At 42.2% G+C, this 18,097-nt stretch overlaps 1 protein-coding gene across 2 annotated transcripts in view; it reads left to right on the top strand.

Moving 5' to 3' along the window:
- The first annotated feature begins 1,940 nt into the window (after positions 1-1,940).
- Positions 1,941-18,097, top strand: part of CEP350 (centrosomal protein 350) — a 98,634-nt gene continuing 82,477 nt past the window's right edge. For both annotated transcript variants that reach the window (XM_054979580.1, XM_054979579.1), the window contains exons 1-4: positions 1,941-2,123; positions 13,757-13,842; positions 14,617-14,660; positions 16,174-16,288. In XM_054979580.1, coding sequence (XP_054835555.1) covers positions 13,770-13,842; positions 14,617-14,660; positions 16,174-16,288 — 232 coding nt within the window. In that variant the 5' untranslated portion in view covers positions 1,941-2,123; positions 13,757-13,769. The remainder of the gene's footprint in view (positions 2,124-13,756; positions 13,843-14,616; positions 14,661-16,173; positions 16,289-18,097) is intronic.

The raw sequence follows: 18,097 nt of genomic DNA, 5'->3' as shown, positions 1-18,097 counted from the left end.
TTCTTCATGCAGATTACCAGTTAATTTGGCACAGAAATTTTGCCTCTGCATAAACAATTAAAACGGGATTAGTTTTGTGAAAGCCCCCATATTTCCCCTTCGCCATATGCCATAGAATACCTGTGATGCTGTTGAAGCTATTATATTTGCTAGTCTATTAAGTGCCTGGTTGTTTTCTAAAGAGAAATTATAACTTATCCTGAACTCACATTATTAGATATTTCTCTAAGAGCTATTAATGCTGTACAGCTTGCATGCATTTTACATCATGGGGCAGATTCCTTTCTTAGAGGAAGCGTGCCAGAAGTTCTTGTAGCCCTCCTCTGCTGTCTTTCCTGGAATTCCTTGCACGCCTGCAATGATGGTATCTGATCTATGTATATGGATGGATGCCTCAGCCAGAAAGTAGCTGTCCTCTCTGAGAATGTAGTGTGGATCTTAGTCTATTTTTTTTAATGTTTAGTGAGCTGTAGTCATTACAGTACTCGTTCCTGCTTCTGTTTCTTTTCACAGAGAACATAAGAATTATGTTCATTAAAGTTTATTTGTAAAATAGTATTTTGTAAGCTATGTATGCCTTGATAAATCAACTGAAATATGGACTAGCAGTGATTTAATTGAGTGACAAACCCTCCTAAACTTCACCAAGACTTAGAAATGTGCAGTTAGTATCCTTGGAAGGCTTAAGAAACCAACGGTGTTCATTTGCTACTAGACTCTTGTTAATTTCCAAGGCAGGAGTGCTGTTTGATATATGCTACCTTGTGAGCAGCTCCACAAAAGATAGATAGCAAATTGTCCAAAAAATGGCTGGAGCCACTAGCCCTGTTTACAAATTACAGTGAACGCAGGGACCATCTGTGTACAGTGCAGTTGCTTTTTCTTTTATATGCAGCTGATCTCGAGACTGCAGAGACCATTTGCCCTGGAGTAATGGCTGTTTTGGAGAGTGGTTTCTACAGGGTTCTAGCCAATTGAGGTCACTCTCCTCCCCAAACCCTGTCTTCCCCAGGCTCCAACCTCAAAATCTTCATGCATTTCCTAAGCTGGAGTTGGCAAACCTTTTTCTATGTGTCTTGAGTAATTCTTATTCTTAAGTCCTACACATTCTTAAGTCCTACACATGTACAACTTGAACATGTGATTGCACACACACATTTATCCAGGGTGCTGGTCCCTAGTTTCATTTAGCAAGTGAATGTATGTTGGACTCTTACAAACTAGAGTTGCCAGCCTCCAGGTAGTGGCTGGAGATCTCCCAGAATTACAACTGATCTCCAGGCCTCAGAGATCAGATCCCTGGAGAAAATGGCTGCCTTGAAGAGTGAATATGGCACTATACCTCACTAAAGCCCCTTCCCTCCTCAAGCCCTGCCCTGTCTATGCTCGCCCCCGCCCCCACCCCTGCCAAATCTCCAGGAATTTCCTAACCCGGAGCTGGCAACCCTATTACAAACAGACGCACAAGATATTGACTGTTAATAGGGCTAGCCAAGCTTCCCATGCAGCGTACCAAATTTCTTGGTGGTGGTGGAGGAAAGCGCCGTCAAGTCATAGCTGATTTATGGAGACTCCTGCGAGGATTTTCAAGGCAAGAGAATAACAGAGGTGATTTGCCATTGGCTGCAACCCTGGCCGTCTACAGGTCTCCCATCCAATTACTAACCAAGGCTTACCCTGCTTAGCTTCCCAGACCTGCCGAGCTCGGCTTTGCCTCAACTGTCTAAGGTGGCGGGTGGAGCAAGTACTTTGCCGCTTTCAAGATGGCGTCAGAGGCCCTACCCCCCCCCCCCCAATCCTTCCCTCAGCCATCTTGGGAAGGTCGAAGACTTCACGCCCCGTTCCTCGCGAGGTTTCCTAAAGCGGTTCCCGCCCTGCCGCGCGCCGCCGCCGCTGCCCTCCCCTTCCCTCCTCTCCCCCCCTTCCGCCTCTGTGTCAGTTGGCCGGTAATGGCGCCGGGATGGCGGTATTGCCGCGGCCGCTGAAACGACAGTCCGGAGTCGCCGCCGCCGCCGCCGCCTCTCCTGCTTCCCTCAGCGTTCGACGACCCCGCCGGCTTACGGGATGAGCCGGGCGCCTCCGCCCGGAAGGAGGAGGAAAGAACGGAGGCGACGATAGGGCAGGTGAGGCGGGTCCGTCGGTCACTCAGCCGGCCGAGCAGCCGCCGACGGGGACGGGCTGGGAGGCAGACCAGCAGTCGAGGGAGGAGGGAAGGCAGGAAGAAGGGGCGGCGGGACCTTCAGGGAGGTGGAAGGCGAACGAGGGTCGGTGGGTCTCGGGTCGCTTCCTTTCCTCGGCCGGGCTCGGCCTCGTCCTTCCTAGCTGGCCTTGGCCCCCCTCCCTCCCGCAGCTCAGCCTGGGCTGTCAGTCGCTTCCTTCTAGTTTAAAGGGACTGTTCTCTTTGGCTGTGGATTGCCCAATGCCTACATGTAGGGAGAAGGGAGCTTTGACTCTCAGAAGCTCCCTGAAAATCTTGGTGGTCTCTGGACTCAAATCCAGAGGAAAAAATAGGTTTCCATTATGATGGTCAGGAACAGTGAAAGAATCTTGTATATATCTTTTATAAATATAATTCGTTCTCTGTTCCACGGTGCCATGATTTAATGCTTCCTCATGGATAACTTTTTTCCTTCTTTTTGAAAACCCATTACTCTTATTGGCCTTTTTATTTAGTGCATTTTTGTTGTCTTGTCCTTCAAGGAATTCTTACATTTTCCCTTCCTCTATTCCACAGTAACGACAACAGTTCACTTATATACTGCTCTTCTAGATAGATTAGTGCCCTACTCAGAGCTGCGAGTGTATCATTATCTCCCCAATAGAGTTGGGAAGCTGGGGCTGAGAAGAGTGGCTTACCCAGAGCCATCTGCTGAGCTAATGGCAGTAATGGGATTCAAACCAACAGAGAGCTGAGTCTCTCCCAACCACTTAACCACTATGCTACAACAGCCTTGTGGGGTAGGTTAGATTCAGAGATGTGGCTGGCCCAATGTCACCTACTGAACTTTGTGGCAAGTGGGCTTAGGAAAGCAAACGTGGGCTTGGATCCCCTGGAGCATCTCTGTGAAATGAAGGAGTATTTTGGGTGGCCGTGTGAGGACAGAGGTGAGAAAGTTGCATTCTGCAGGCAGAAAAGCATCTACAGAAATACTCCAGCAGATCCGATCCATGACTCTCCAATCCTCTGTCTTATCCTCATGTGAACTCGTGGAATAGGTTAGGTAGAGGAAGAGTGATTGGACCAATGTTACCCAGTCCTATGGCAAGGAGTCTCAGGGCTGTGAACATGGTTCTCCTCATCTCCATTTTATACTTGCAACAACCCTGTGAGGTAGGTTAGGCTGAAAGAGTGTCTGGGTCAAGATCACCCACTAAGTTTCATGCCAAGTAGCCATTTGAAACTGGGTCTCCCTGATCCTTGTCTGACATGCTAATCGCTACACTTACATTCTCTGTCTTTTAAAAACATATGTATGTATATAAGAAATAACTGTAAGTGTGAAAACATTGAAAACAACACTGTTGAGAGACAGGAAATAATGATGTTTCAAAAATTTATGGAAGTAACTTTATTACTGATCAGTTAACTGGGATCAGTTTATAAACTATGTTTTGTTTTTGTAAAACTTACACATAGAGTGATTGGCGTGTTTGACACTTTTGCTGAGGAATATACCCCCCCCCCCGCCCCAAATGCAGGTCTTAATATACCCCCCGCCCCAAATGCACACTTAAGTTGTGATAAGGGCATGCTTCAAAGTGAAGCACTTCTAAGGCTGCAACTCTCTGCACCCTCTTTCTGAGTAAGGCCCATTAAACTCCAAATAAGTGACATCAGTGATCACAGTTAGCATTATTAGACTGTACCTCTGGCTGTATGCTGTTCCATTGATAGTAGTGGGCCAGTGCAATCCTTTGCATGTTTGCCAAAAGTTAGTACCAATGGGGCTAATTTCCTAATAAGCATGCAAAAGAGTGTATGTAGTGCAATCCTCCTCATGTTTTTTAGAAATGGCTTTCAGTGAATTCAGTGTGTGTAGCACTGCAGCCTTAAATTGCTTAATTTAAGGCATGAGCCAATCAAAATTATTAGCAATAAATACAATAAAACATTGCAGTTGCTACAAATATGTAGCAACAGGCTCAGGATGAAAAGCATATTTGCAGTTCAAAAAAAAATCAAGTATTTTCATTCTTAGCACCTACTGTGTTTTTCTTACTCTTCTCATAATGTGCGGAAAGCCTTATAATTTTTATACCTTCACCTCTGAACTATAAGGCTTTTGGGGGACTATTGACTTGCCTAGGGCTGCAGTATAAGTAAAAATGCTGCTTCAACAGAGATCTGAATTTAGCTCATTAGCCAGTGCACTGCAGAGCATTCACAACGGACAGGCTTGCATTTCTGTCTTGTAAAAATTCCCATACTAGAAAATAATAGAAGTTGTTCAGTTGAAACACAATGGCTGCAATCCCAAGAGTGCTTTCCTGAGAGTAGGTCCTATAGAATAATATGGGACTTACATTTGAGTAGACCTGCCTAGGATTGTTCTCAATACCTCTAAAGTGTTCTCTGCTCTCCTGTCTAAATCTTGAACTAACAGTCTGAGCAAGGATTGTCTATGGACAGCGCTTCCTAGTCTGCTGTCCCGCAGTGTAGATATTTACTTCTGTTACTGATCTTCAGATGTCTCCAGCCACCTAAGAAAATGAATTAAGGGTTATTTCCTGTTCTTTAAATTTATATGTACATGAGAAGTATCTGATTCTGATGCTATATAATAACTGTAAGTTGAGATGTGTAAGGTGGCGGTGGTTGTTACAGATGAATTAACGTGTGATTGAATAATAGCATTAATATATTGATGTTTTTGTGCGTATTTGAATCACAGTCTTCTTATCACCGTAATTCTTATTAAACACCCAAACCCTTCCCCCAGGTTAGCATTTTGTTTATGTTGCAGATACCTACTGAGGTTGAGACAATAGTGGCACTCTTAAACACTACACTGTTCCAGCTCCCAGTAGTAAGAATGCATGCTATGGGGGGATTTGATTTCGCAAATAAGTTTGAAAATCAACTTATGTATTGGGTTGGTTCCAGCCATTGAGCATCAAAAAGACAGTTCTGAGGATCATGCAGCCTACATGGACAAATGCCATGTGAGACAGGGGCTGTAGTAAGACAGAAGACTAGGTGAGAAAACTGTGTCTGGATCTAACCCCTTGTTGGCAATGCCCATTTTCCTCTTGAGTCCATTACTTTATATGATCACACTGAATTTTTTTTTTTGCTATGGTGGTGTTTAGCATGGTGGCTGGCTGGGTAGCTGTTCTTGGCACATTTTCACAATTTTCTGGCTTCTTCTGATCACGTATGGCCCAGGGTATGAGCAGGTCATGTATATTTTAAGTCTGCTCAGTTTCAAGCTGTGTGTGCTGTTTTGGAGCCTGTTGTTAGCATGTATGTATATATATATTGATGAAGAGTGCCCTCAAGTCATAGCTGACTTATGGTGACCCTGGTGGGATATTTCATGGCAAGAACCTGCCTCTGCAACCCTGGTCTTCGTTGGCAGTCTCCCATTCAGTTACTAAGGCTGACCCTGCTTAGCTTCTGAGATCTGACAAGATCAGGCTCGTGAATCATTGAGGTCAGGGCCATGTGTATATATAAGATACATGTGTTATGTGAATAAGCTCATCTTCCTCCCAGGACCCAGAGTTGCACAACAATAGCTGAGCATGGGGAAGAAATCTATCTAGTACTCTCTCTCACTCATATCCTAGCTGGAGCTTTGGCTGTCATTTTAAGACCCAACTAGAGAGAAACAGGACCAAATCTAGACCTCATTCTATTTTTAGGGATCTATGATTAAGTGACAGGGATCCAGAGTAAGTTTGGACAGAAAGTTGACATCTGGATATAGTAGGAAAAGAGTTACTTTATTCCATTCAAACTATGTTAAAGTAGCTCAAACAATTCTGGAGTACATATATAGCAGCAAATACTAAAATGCCCCAACAAATGTAAGTATGCCAACACCCACACACACTTGTTTGGTGTGTAAATTGGAAAGATGGGGGTGGGGGGAAGCAGAGGGATATATCACCTATCCTTATAAGTTTCTTTGTGGGAAAATCATCTGGGTTGCTTCAAAGCATCTGGATAGCTGACAGTCCAAGCAGAGTACTACTTGGGACAGGAAGGAGTTGTGTGAGAGGCGCTCTTGGTTATGTATCCAAGAATCAAATGAGGAGAGACAGTATAAACAAAATGTTAAAGACTTTATTAAGAAAATATTGATGTTGTGGGGTCTCTTTTGTTAGAAAGGAATGTGTCAGGACAACAGGACGCTTGCACTAAGAAGTACCTTGACTGAGCCAAAATACTTTAAACAAAAAGAGTTTTCATTGCATGATTGCATCAGTTTCTGTAGCCACAGACTGTCAGGTCTTGCCAGATAAATCCCTCAAGCACTTCACTGCAGACACTCAGGTGTAAGAGTTAAAGTTACTTTATTAAAGAGAGATATCAGTATCAAGGTACTCAGACAGGGTCATTGGCAGAAGTGACGCAAGGTGGGTGAGCAGTGTTAATTATAGGGGAACGTTCCCGCCCCTGGGAATGGGAGACTGTTAGAGTTTTGGTGGGAAGGGTCCAGGCCTGGGAGAGAAGGGAACAGGGAGGAATGAGTTCATCACAGTTCTCAGGGAGGACTGGCTCCCTCCAGCACTCCAAGGCCACGTTCTCAAGCCAGCCGGAAAAGCGAAAGCAAAACACCTGCAAGATAAACAGTTAACACTAGCAACTAAGTTCCCTTTACACATTCTCAGAGGAACAGAGCATTATGCATAAACACAATCATGGCAGATATGCTGGGGTGTATGGGCTGGGTGACATGAGGCATTGTACTGTGGAGCACCATAGATCAATGTAAAACAGAACGCTCAATACAAATAGTCTTACGTTTTGTTTTATTGCACTTTAATAAAACTGAATAAGTGAGAAGTATACAAGTGCTTGTAGTTCATTCCAGCACTTTGATCACTCCAGTGTTCTGGCAAGAAAGTATAGATAATGTCTTAGTGAACAGTTAGATGAGGGGTGGTATTGATGCATATTTTCTCCTCTCCATAAGTGAAAAGGTTAAAGGCTTATTTTCTAAAACATGAAAACTGAGGGAAGAAGCCAAGAATATTCCTGATGAGGACAAGTTCCTTTCATCTCCCCTCCCAGACTGACATAAGACTTCGTATCTACATTAAAATTTTCTAAAAGCAAAGATTCTTATGATTAACAAGGTTCACGAGTCATTCAGCTGTGCCTTCAGCAAAAGGGAGGGGGTATGTTGCTTGAATTTGTCTTAGGCAATATTTGTGTTTCTTTGAGAATCTTTTGCATGTTCACAGACTTTGGTCTTGCCCAGTTGGGGTTTCTAAATGAATTTAAAAACTGTTCTGCTGGAGATGATGTGGAAACTTTTTCAGTGCCTCTGGTTGTCAACAGTCTGTAAGCTGGGACTTTTGTCCACGAGACCTATGCCTTTTCATGTTGCTTTAGCTGAGGGAGCTCACTTTTTCTTTATGGAAAGTAATATTAATATACTAATTTCCATTTAGAAACTAATTTTTTGGTGCTAAAGCTAAATCACAAAATGGACTTACATTTAACTGTTGTGTGGTGGGGAAATGAACTCAAAACTGAAGAAAAGCTTGAATCTTTGGAGGTAGTAAGTACAAAAATCTCAGGTAACAAGATTTCTGTGAATGGAATGATATATGATATTCAACATAGGGTGTCTGTCAGACATTGCAAGCCCATGTTGAATTCTCCTTTCTGTGTAACTTACCTGTAGTGTTTCCATGCCTCCTCAAAAACTATTTAGTTAGAGGGAGAGAGAGAGCGCGCGCACACAAGCGGGGGAATGCACGGTGTGATGGTATTACAACATGGTTAAATAATACCTGCTGAATTCCTGCACATGCACATGAGATGAAGCACCTGCCCACCCCACCTATGTTTTCTTCTGCTTTATAACTACTTTGATTACAGGCAGATATATGGTGTTAAAGTGCAACTAATCCACATCAAGTGGTTTTGAGAATGTACTTTCTCAACCATAACTCTTTTTCCTTGTTTCCTCTCTCTTATTCCTCTTTCTTCTCCTTGTTGTAACAAAATTTAGGATTTTCTAATGATGCAAACTGACTGAGCAGTTTTGTCAACTAGCATTACTTATTAATAAAAATTAAATTTTTTGACTGAAAAACAAGCATACTTACAATGGTTATAAGTAGACAATATCCTTCCTTTAAAGATTTTTTTCCCTTTAAGCAAAATCATACCAAAATACTTTCCAACACTATCGGTGATCATAGATATGATTAAAGAATGTGACGTGTGGAGCAGTGATGGGCTTGTTAGAAAAGCAATATATAAATCTATAAATGCAGGTTTTCTGGAAAAATTTCCAGTGACTTAAATAGGGCATGATCTGATGCAACATGTTTATTTTATATTGAATAAACAAACTTTTAAAAAGTACTCTATATTTTATATCTCAGTAGAATTTTTGATTGTGGGGGAGGGTGGTGGCTTAAAAGTTACATTGACACAATTTCAAAGCTTTGTCTAGAAATTATTTTTATTGGAACAATACCTAAGAAAAATTAACGATGAATACAGCGTGAATATCCCCTACATTGCATACATTTTTTAAAAAATCCCAAAGTCATTGACAACTGTTGGCATTAATTTAGTATACCCATATAACTATGGATGAGGCTGTCCATTAATTTATTTCAACAGAATTTAGCTATCATCCACAGAGGTCAATGGGGCATCTCAGTTTCAACAGTAGCCCTTACTAACCGTATCATTTGATCAGCTAGTCCAAAAGGCACCAAGTGGCTTGCAGGTTTTTATTGACTGGCTGAGTCTCAGTTTGTGTTTTAGTTCTCTCCGATACTGAAATTGTTTTACGACTGATCATAAACTGTCTTCAGTACTGGAAGTATGGATTATAATTTTTAAATAAACAAACAAGTGGTGCATTCTGCCACCAGAAAAGAGATATGGGAATAAATCAGGTTTGTTTGATTTCCTGTGACACTAAATAGGTCTATTAAAAAGAAACAAATTTGTGCAAATGTGATGTTATTTGGAGATGACTTGGATGATTGACACAACTGCCCCTAGACATCCTCTGATGTTTTCCATAACTTATTTTGCTACTTAGTTTACTGAGCAGTTACGGGAAATGAAACAAGTAGACAACCAAAGCATAAGTGGAGGAAAATTCATAACCAATGCAAAACACAGGTTAATGGTGATTTTTTGTGGCAGTAATGGGAACATTTTTCTATGCTACTATTACATCTACACAATGTCATTTGTTTGAGCTATTTTCTGTGGTCTGAGGACAGCTCCTTGTTGCTCCTGATTTTTGATATATGGAGAATTCAGTAGGTTACTGTGATTTGTTTGCTTGCCATTTTGTTCAGATCTGTTGTGACCTGCATCACTAGCAGTTTGAGATGCAGTGAGGATGCAATTCAGTCAACAGCTTTTCCAAACCCCTTCTGTTACTGAGATCTCGCTGCTCTCCTGACTTCCCTAAGGGACAGGCCTAATCTCCAGCTAGTTAAGCAAGAAAGGCTTGTCTGGAACGTAAACTTTTAGAACAAGAGAGTGCAGTATACTTTAAGGCTGAGATTCTCCAGCATTTCTCAGCCATATTGTTCCTTGCTGCCAACCTAACTGCAGCCTGCTAAGGGTAGGGATGAAGTCTGGAGAATGAGCTTACAAACGTTTAAAGGAAGAGAGTAAAAAATTGATCATTTTTACCAAGAGAGTGGTTCTTATTCCATTGCATAGTTTCTCAGGTTTTGTTTAAATTGCAAAGTGCTTAGAACCATTTTTATGACTTTTGATGCCCTCTGATCTTTGGATACTTACTTTCATCATCCAACAATAAACATGCTTCACTCTTCTGGGTGTACTTTAGACCTTTCTGTTGAGTACTTCAGATGTTTGAGGATATATGGATATATATAGCTTACCTCTCCAAACTTTATTCCTTCTAGGCTTGCAGTATCTGAGCTGAGCTGCTCGGACAAGCTTGTTGTCAGCTCAGTTCAGATAGTTCAAGCCTAGAAGGAATGAAGCTTGGAGAGGGCTACAGAAGAGGAGGATTTAGCACTCCTCACCTATTTGAGGGTTTAGCACTCCTCACCTACTTCTGTTGTTAAAATCAGACTCACAACTGATAGATAGTCATAGAATCATAGAGTTGGAAGGGGCCATACAGACCATCTAGTCCAACCCCCTGCCCAGTGCAGGATCAGCCTAAAGCATCTCTGACAAGTATTCATCCAGCCTCTTCTTGAAAACTGCCAGTGAGGGAGAGCTCACCACCTCCCTAGGCAGCTGATTCCACTTTTGGACTACTCTGACGGTGAAAAAGTTTTTCCTAATATCCAGTCGGTACCTTTGTGCATGTAGTTTTAGCCCATTGCTTCGCGTCCTACCCTCTGCTGCCAACTGGAACAGCTCCCTGCCCTCCTACAATGGCAGCCTTTCAAATATTTAAAGAGAGCAATCATGTCCCCCCTCAACCTCCTCTTCTCCAAACTAAACATTCCCAAGGCCCTCAGCCTTTCCTCGTAGGGCTCAGTCTCCAGACCCCTGATCATCCTCGTCGCTCTCCTCTGCACCCTCTCGATTTTGTCCACATCCTTTTTGAAGTGAGGCCTCCAGAACTGCACACAATACTCAAGGTGTGGCCTGACCAAGGCAGTATAGAGAGGGGCTATGACCTCCTGCGATTTCGATGTTATGGCCCCTTTGATACAACCCAGGATTGAATTAGCCTTTTTTGCCACCACATCACACTGACTGCTCATATTCAGTTTACAGTCCACTCTTACCCCAAGATCCCTTTCACATAGTCACAGTAGTCAAACTTGGGCCTGCCACGGTCATGTTTAGGTCAGCTCTTGGCTAACAGGGTCTGTCTGAGACCTTGGAGAGTAGCTGGTGGTTATAAATAAGAAATACTTGGGTAGATAAGCCAGTGGTCTTTTGGTATATAGCAGCCTGGTATTTTTAGAAGAACCTTCTACAGTTTTAGGGCTGATAATTTCATAGATATATGTACATTTGGAGAGGATGCCAGTAATGTTTTGTTTTATTTTTTTCAGTACTTACTGGGGAAATGAGAGCAATTTAACAATTGCTATACCAATGAAAAGTACTGAAACATTAATTTACTGTTTGATAGCATGTTGGTGTACTAGTAGACTGTACTCACCTTGCATGGCACTCTTACATTTTTTTTGAGATTGTGACCAGAGCTTTGACTTCAGCTTCACTCTTCCATATCTATCCTGCTACCTGCTCGATAGCGTTTTCCATTGTAAATGTGATAGGGCAAAAAGTTCAGTCAATCAAGTACTTACCGATTTCTGCTCATTGCAAAATTCTCCTTTGATAAGTGATCTGAACAGTATGTGATACTGGACCATTTAAAGTTCTTGAATATTCTTTCCTTGCCTTTAAGTAATATTTTTTAAAGCTTCCTACATTTCTGCAATTTAGAAGACACTATTTGTCAGGTTGCTCTTAAATGCCCTGTAGATAGCGATTGTGGTATGATCCCAAGCTTTGCATCTGGGTTAACATTAAAGGAGGAGATGCAAGACAATGAATTCAGTGTTTTGTGACTCCTCCAGAAGTGGCTGCCAGTGCTGCAGTGTGTTGGTTCTCCCCCACTTGGCTAAATTAGACTTTGCGGACTACTTTCTACGGTGAACTCTGTTTAAAAGTTCATTTGATACGTCCCTTGCTCTTGTTCGTCACAGTCTCCATTTAAAACATACACACATTGTAATCATTATCAGCAGTAATGGTAATATTTAGCATTTCTTTTTGGACCAGTTATGCCTTTCTCCAGGATTAGATGTATGGAATATTCTAATACTATATCAGGTTTTTAATGTACACAAATGTTTTGGCAGGAATAATTGGGCTGTTTGGAAATATGACAGGTATGCTACAAAATTTGGAATGCTTAAGTGCTGTTTTCATCTTAATGTTTGGTTCTGTAATAACAGTTCATTTGTATACCATTGTTCTGGAGAGATTACTGCCCACTCAGCGTGGTGAACAAAGTCAGCGTTATTATCCCCACAGTGCAGCTGGGGATGGCTTGCCCAAGGCCACTTGGTGAGTTCTTGGCAGTCGTGCAATTCAAACCTGTGATGTGCTGCATCATAGCCCAGCTACTTAACCACTAGGATATACTACTCTGTTCATTTGTCTTTTGGTCACCAAGGATAATTATATGATCAAAATGTGATGGCGTCCATGTGAATATATTTCTGTAGACATGAACTATAAATCTTTAGATGCTTAGTTTATAGATTAGTGTATGAACCAGGTACTATTTATTTATTTATTTTATTCAATTTATACCCCGCCCTCCCCACAGATGGGCTCAGGGCAGCTACTCCCAAACTTGGCGGCTACTCCCAAACTCTTATTCTGGGCACTGAAAAGAGCCACACCAAATCCCTTAGGCAGAAGGAAGGAAGCTGCTTATTTAATTTTGTGAGACTTTGCAGTCTCTGGGTTCCCTGAGGTTGTGCAACTTGTGACTCCAGACATAGGCTTGAATAAAATATCTTTAGTTTATTGATTACAAAGTTACAGAGAGTGTTTCTGAGCATAAAGCACTCAAATTCAGACAATGGACAATGGACAAGAAAACAAATAAACCTTTCTATTGCTAGCTAACTGATGTCTGTCTAAAAACATTTAAAGCTGGCTTACTTGAGCTTCTCTAATGTAGCTTCTTAGCTAGTAGGTTCACACCCGTTGATTTAGTAAAGGAGTCCATCTCCATGCCATGCGACATGAGGCATATTGATGACAAGAGGCATCGAACCAGTCTTCTCTCTCATATGATGGGAGAAGAGTGAGGTAGGCAGCCATCTTTTCAGGACTGCCAACGTCACCCTATCAACCAAGAGCCAGTCAGGGCTCACTTACTTAATTGGTGTTGCTAGCCATGTGAAATTGGGGAGTGAAGATATGAGCTGTGAGAGGCAGTCTCTCCAGGCTGAATCTCCAGGGAACTGGCACTGGCCTGCAGGTGTTCAGAATTAACAAACTGGCACATTTTTTCTAGATAGACCAGAACCAGGCCTGCAATAACTTACTGCCTGAACCAAAGTTCAGTCACTCTTAACAGGAGTTTAGGGCCTGACTGGACATCTTTCTTATAATTAGCTCGAACTTTCTTTGCAGGTAAAACGTTAGAATAATCAAAGGACATTCCAGAGTGTAGCATTCTTGTTTATTTTATAAGAAAGCAAGAAATTAAATGGTCAGATAAATTCATGGGGGATAGCTATATGATCCATTCTAGATAAAAGGAACCTCCGTTGTTCTGAATACTAGATGCTGGGGATAAATGGAGGTTTGGAATCATAATCCTGAACTACATGGCTGAGATTTTAGCTGCATCAATGCTGCTTTTAGGAATGGGATGATGGTTTGGATAGATCTTGGTCTAGTTTGGTAGGAAATTTGTCATTTTATGTTGCACTTTGTATCTACTATGTTGAACTTCACTGGAACTGAACCCATTTTGCAGGATTAAATCTAGTTAGTTTTTTCATCTTTGCTGTACTTATATGCTCTGATTTTATTTGACCCGTCCCCCCAAGTAAATTTTTGTGTGTTTTATAGGTGAACTGGCAAGATGTGGAGCAGCAAACAAAATGAGGTGCCTTTACAAAACCCAAGGTCCTCCCTCAACAGGGATTCCATCAGAGGTATGGGTTTCTTTTGTTGTGTTCTGAATTTATAAACTGCTTTGCCAGATACTTTAAACATTGGCAGCATGGCATGTGTCTGGTTCACTCAGCTTGCTGTGTATGGAACAGTGGCTTCCAGATTTGTGTTGGGATAGCTGTCAGAACACAGGATGCTGGCTTTATTTCCTTTCAGGTTGGTTTTTGCAAACTTTTCAGTAAAAGATTACACAAGTTGGTATTAATGCTGCAATTCTATCACAAGGGAATGGCATAGCTTTTAATTGCAGTTCTGTGGTTTGTGACAACCCCCTTTTTAAAGCTGTCTGCATCTTCTACGAGGAGAAAACAAGTCATTTCCAGTATTTGTTTATTCGCGTCAGCGCTATGAGACATTAAAGCCTTCTAGCAGAAGCACGTATTTTGATTGACTATTTAAGAACTTTTTATAAGCATCTTTTTAAAATTAGCTGGACTGTTTTAAGATTGAGGAGCTTCTGCTTTATATACTGTTTTCTTTTTAAAGTGCGTTTTGATGGGGATAAGTGCCCGACAGCATTTGCAGTAACTTACAAAAGTGTAATTTACCCATGTAAAAAGCACAAGTTTTTGATGGCCTTTATGCTTGGGAAAAAGGCAATTTTAGTATCCTATTCAGATGAAAAATAATCAAAAATCCATTTAACAAATAAATTCATATTAGCTGGTATAGGCTATTCAAAATTATTGACAAAGTGTTTGTCATGGAGGTAATCTTTGAATTAAGAGGGAACTTGTTTGGAATTCTTTCTGCAGACCTAACCACAGCATGGGATGCCTTTTCACAGACAAAAGCAGCGGTAAGTTTTAGCACTAAAATACGTGAAGTCCCTGATAGTTTTATTGATTACACTCTTTCTCCATAGTTCTAAACTTATTAAAAGAAAAGTGATAATTTTTTTAGTGATTTGGGGGCATTTGAGAGCAGTAGGAAGTTCAGGTTTGTCTCTTCCAGCATTTGTGAGGTGCAGGTAACACATGAAAAGCGTACCCATACATGCATGCCTTTATATGCACATGCACACACTCAATGTCATGTTAACACTTTTCTCTCCCTTTAGCTTCTAACACCTCAGTCCACTGCCTTGCCGTTCTCTTAATCAGTCATGAATAAGTGTCCTTATTTGGACTGATGGTGTTGAAGCAGGAACTGCCCTTGGTGGTAGAAAGGGGTGCAGCTTTCAACATACGCCACATCTCTCAGTGTAAAGATGCCATACCAAAAATACTTGTGTTTCATTGGATGAGGTGTTGAACTGAAGCTGTGAACAACAGGGATATCATTTTCAGGGGGGGGGGGGGTTGGTACAAATTAATTTGGCTGTAGTTACTCAATTTTGGTTTTCATTTCCAAAGCATGTTTTCACCTGTAGCTACCTCTCCCAGTCTAATTTGGATGGCATTTTCCAGGAGTATCCTCCTCATCCAAAGAGATCCTTCTGCCACATTTCAGGTATATAGACAGACAAGGGTCCCCATTTCATAGACAATGAAAATTATCACTTGCTGAGGGGCAAAAGGCCAGTCCATGAGTACAGTTAGCACGATGATATATAAATGAAAATAGGGAAGGCAACACATGTAGCAGGAAAGCAATGCCAGCACTTTTCTGGTCTACTTAAGATCAAATGAGGGCAGGCTTGTCGAACTACCAGTAATTCCTCTGTCTTCTGCATGAAGTTGGTGTGTCTCTGGGAGATCCTCCTATATTTTATAAATGAGCCCCTGCTTTTGACATCACAAAAGCAAAGTATGTTGACGGGTAGCTGTGCTCCTTTCCCATGTCTTACATTCAGTGTTTTGAGCCCTTTTTTTCTTAGCCTGGTTTGGTTTCAATATCTGAGCCAGGCTGAGAGAAAAATCTCAAAGAAATGGATGGAGCACAGGGGAAAGGGGCAGGAATTGAAGCAGGGTGGAAGGGAGAGAGGAAGAGATTAAAGATTTAGAAGTCCATCCCCAATGCTCACATTCTTCAAACTGTCTCCCTAACCCAGTTCAGTCCCGTCCTGTTTCTCCCCATCTTCAGCTGTACGGAAGATTTTAAAAACCCACAGGAGAAATCTCTCTGCATTACAAGTGGCTTGATCTTGATGTAAATGTCAGTCTGTGCTGTGAGACTACTAGATTGTACAAAGGCTGGCTGAAGAATTCTCAGCCCAATTCTGTTCTATTTTGCTCGAGAATTTTGCAGTCGTCCCTGGTACAAATTACACAATTTATAAGCTGTGGTTTATCTGCTGAATGCAAGAAGAGTTTTAATATGCGTGTTTTACTAACTTTAATTGTATTAAATATATATCTTAAAAACCTTAGCTGCGACACATTGAAAACAAATTGGAAGTCACTCCTACCAGCACAGCTGTCTTAGATTCTGTCATGGATACCAAGAAGCCATCTGCCAGTACTACAAGGAAAATAAGTAGAAAAGGTATGTATTACAGAGTTGAAGAATCCTTCCTCACAGAAGGGTTTGTAGGCAGTTAGCACTTTGAATCTATGCCTTTCATGCAGATTAAATGGTTTGTTGTGGGAGCCAAAACTTCCATCATGAATCATGATATCTTGTAACAGGAAGCCCATCTATGAAACATTTTCTTTGGGGAATTCTGTTTGGGTGCTGATCAGTGATACTCAGAAGCAGCCTGAAAAACAAGAATAAAAGATCATTTCAGATGGTTCTTTCCTGTTCTTTCCTTTTTGTCATTATTATAATTGTATCTAATAGTAATGTCCCGAGTAGGCAGAAAAATAAGAATGTGTATTGAGAATCAAAGAAACCAATTAGGACGATGGTAAACTGGCTTGCCCAAGCCTCTGAGAGCTTATAGAATCTTGGAATATTTGAGATTTCCAAAGCTTTGTCTCCCCATGATTGACTCCTTTGCCAATTGCTAGGGGAGAGGTCTTGGGCTGGCTTTTATTGGAGTTACAGGTGAAGTAAGCATTATGATCCTCATCAGTGCCGCCCCCCAGCCCTATTGGGATCCTTAGTGCAGAGATCAGAATTAGGGATTTCGGAGGTGCCATGTCCAGCTCCTGAGCTTTTCAAGGCTTTGGGGCAATTTCCCCATAGCATGTGGTGGCAGTGGTGAAGAACAATGGATCAAGACCCAAATCTAGCAGAAGTGGTAGGAGGAAATTGCCCGATAGTACTGGAAAAAAACAGTATTACTTTATCTAATAGTGAAGCGGCTGACTTGTGCATGAAAGCTGCAAAATGAGGCCACACAGAGTCAACACATTCTTCTGGCATGCTGAAAAATATGACTGTGCATATTGAAAATACCATGTTTTCTTCACACCCTGCATCCTTATGAGGAACTGAAAATGCTTCAAAAAGCATGGAATATTCATAGCAGCTGAGAGTAAGTTAAGGAAGGGGACCTGGGAACATCCTACTATATAAAAGGCTAACCATATTCCAGACATTTCACTTCCTACCCTGGTGCGCCTCCAGAGGCCACTGCTGTGGAGGGAAGCCCAGAAGAGGCAGCCTGTCCCTCCAAGAATGTGCCGTGGTGGGAAGCCCAGGCCGGGATCAGGTACGGAGAAGGCGGCAGTGCCCACACCCAGCCTTCACCCACCTGGGATCAGGCACAGAGCAGGTGGCAATGCCCACCTCCCACCATCACCCGACCAGGATCAGGCATGGAGCAAGAGGCAGTGCCTGCTCCACCCTTCACCCAGCTGGGATCGGGCGTGGAGCAGGAGGCAGTGCCCACCCCCTTTACCCAGCTGGGATCAGTAGCAGAGCAGCTGGCAGTGCCTGCCTCTCTTTCACCCGGCCAGGATCAGGAGCAGAGCAGGTGGCAATGTCTGCCCCCTGCCTTCAACCGGCTGGGATCAGTCATGGAGGAGGAGGCAATGCCTGTCTGCCTGCCCTCCACTTTCTAGAGCCCATTTTTTCCCACAACAGGCTTTGTTACTAGTAAGAGAATAAGTGCCTTGCTGGATCAGACCAGTGGGACATCTAGGCTAGCATAATGTTTCACACAGTGGTCAACCAGTTGCCCTGGACAGCCAACGAACAAGGTATAGAGGCCAAGACCTTAATATTCAGAGGTTTACTGCCTCTGGATGTGGCAGTTCCTTTTAGTCAACACAGTAACTACTAGAAACAATGACTGTTATGTGAACAAATGCAACAGGCTCTAGAAAACGGAGTCGGTAGGCAGCTGCCAAGATGAAACGTTTCAAAGATTAACACACAGAGAGATGCACACACTCGCGCACTTCC

The sequence above is a fragment of the Eublepharis macularius genome, chromosome 5 (genome assembly GCF_028583425.1).
Source record: "Eublepharis macularius isolate TG4126 chromosome 5, MPM_Emac_v1.0, whole genome shotgun sequence".
NCBI lineage: Eukaryota > Metazoa > Chordata > Lepidosauria > Squamata > Eublepharidae > Eublepharis > Eublepharis macularius.
The sequence above is the reverse complement of the archived record's forward strand: the minus strand, read 5'-3'. Positions and strand labels throughout refer to the sequence as shown.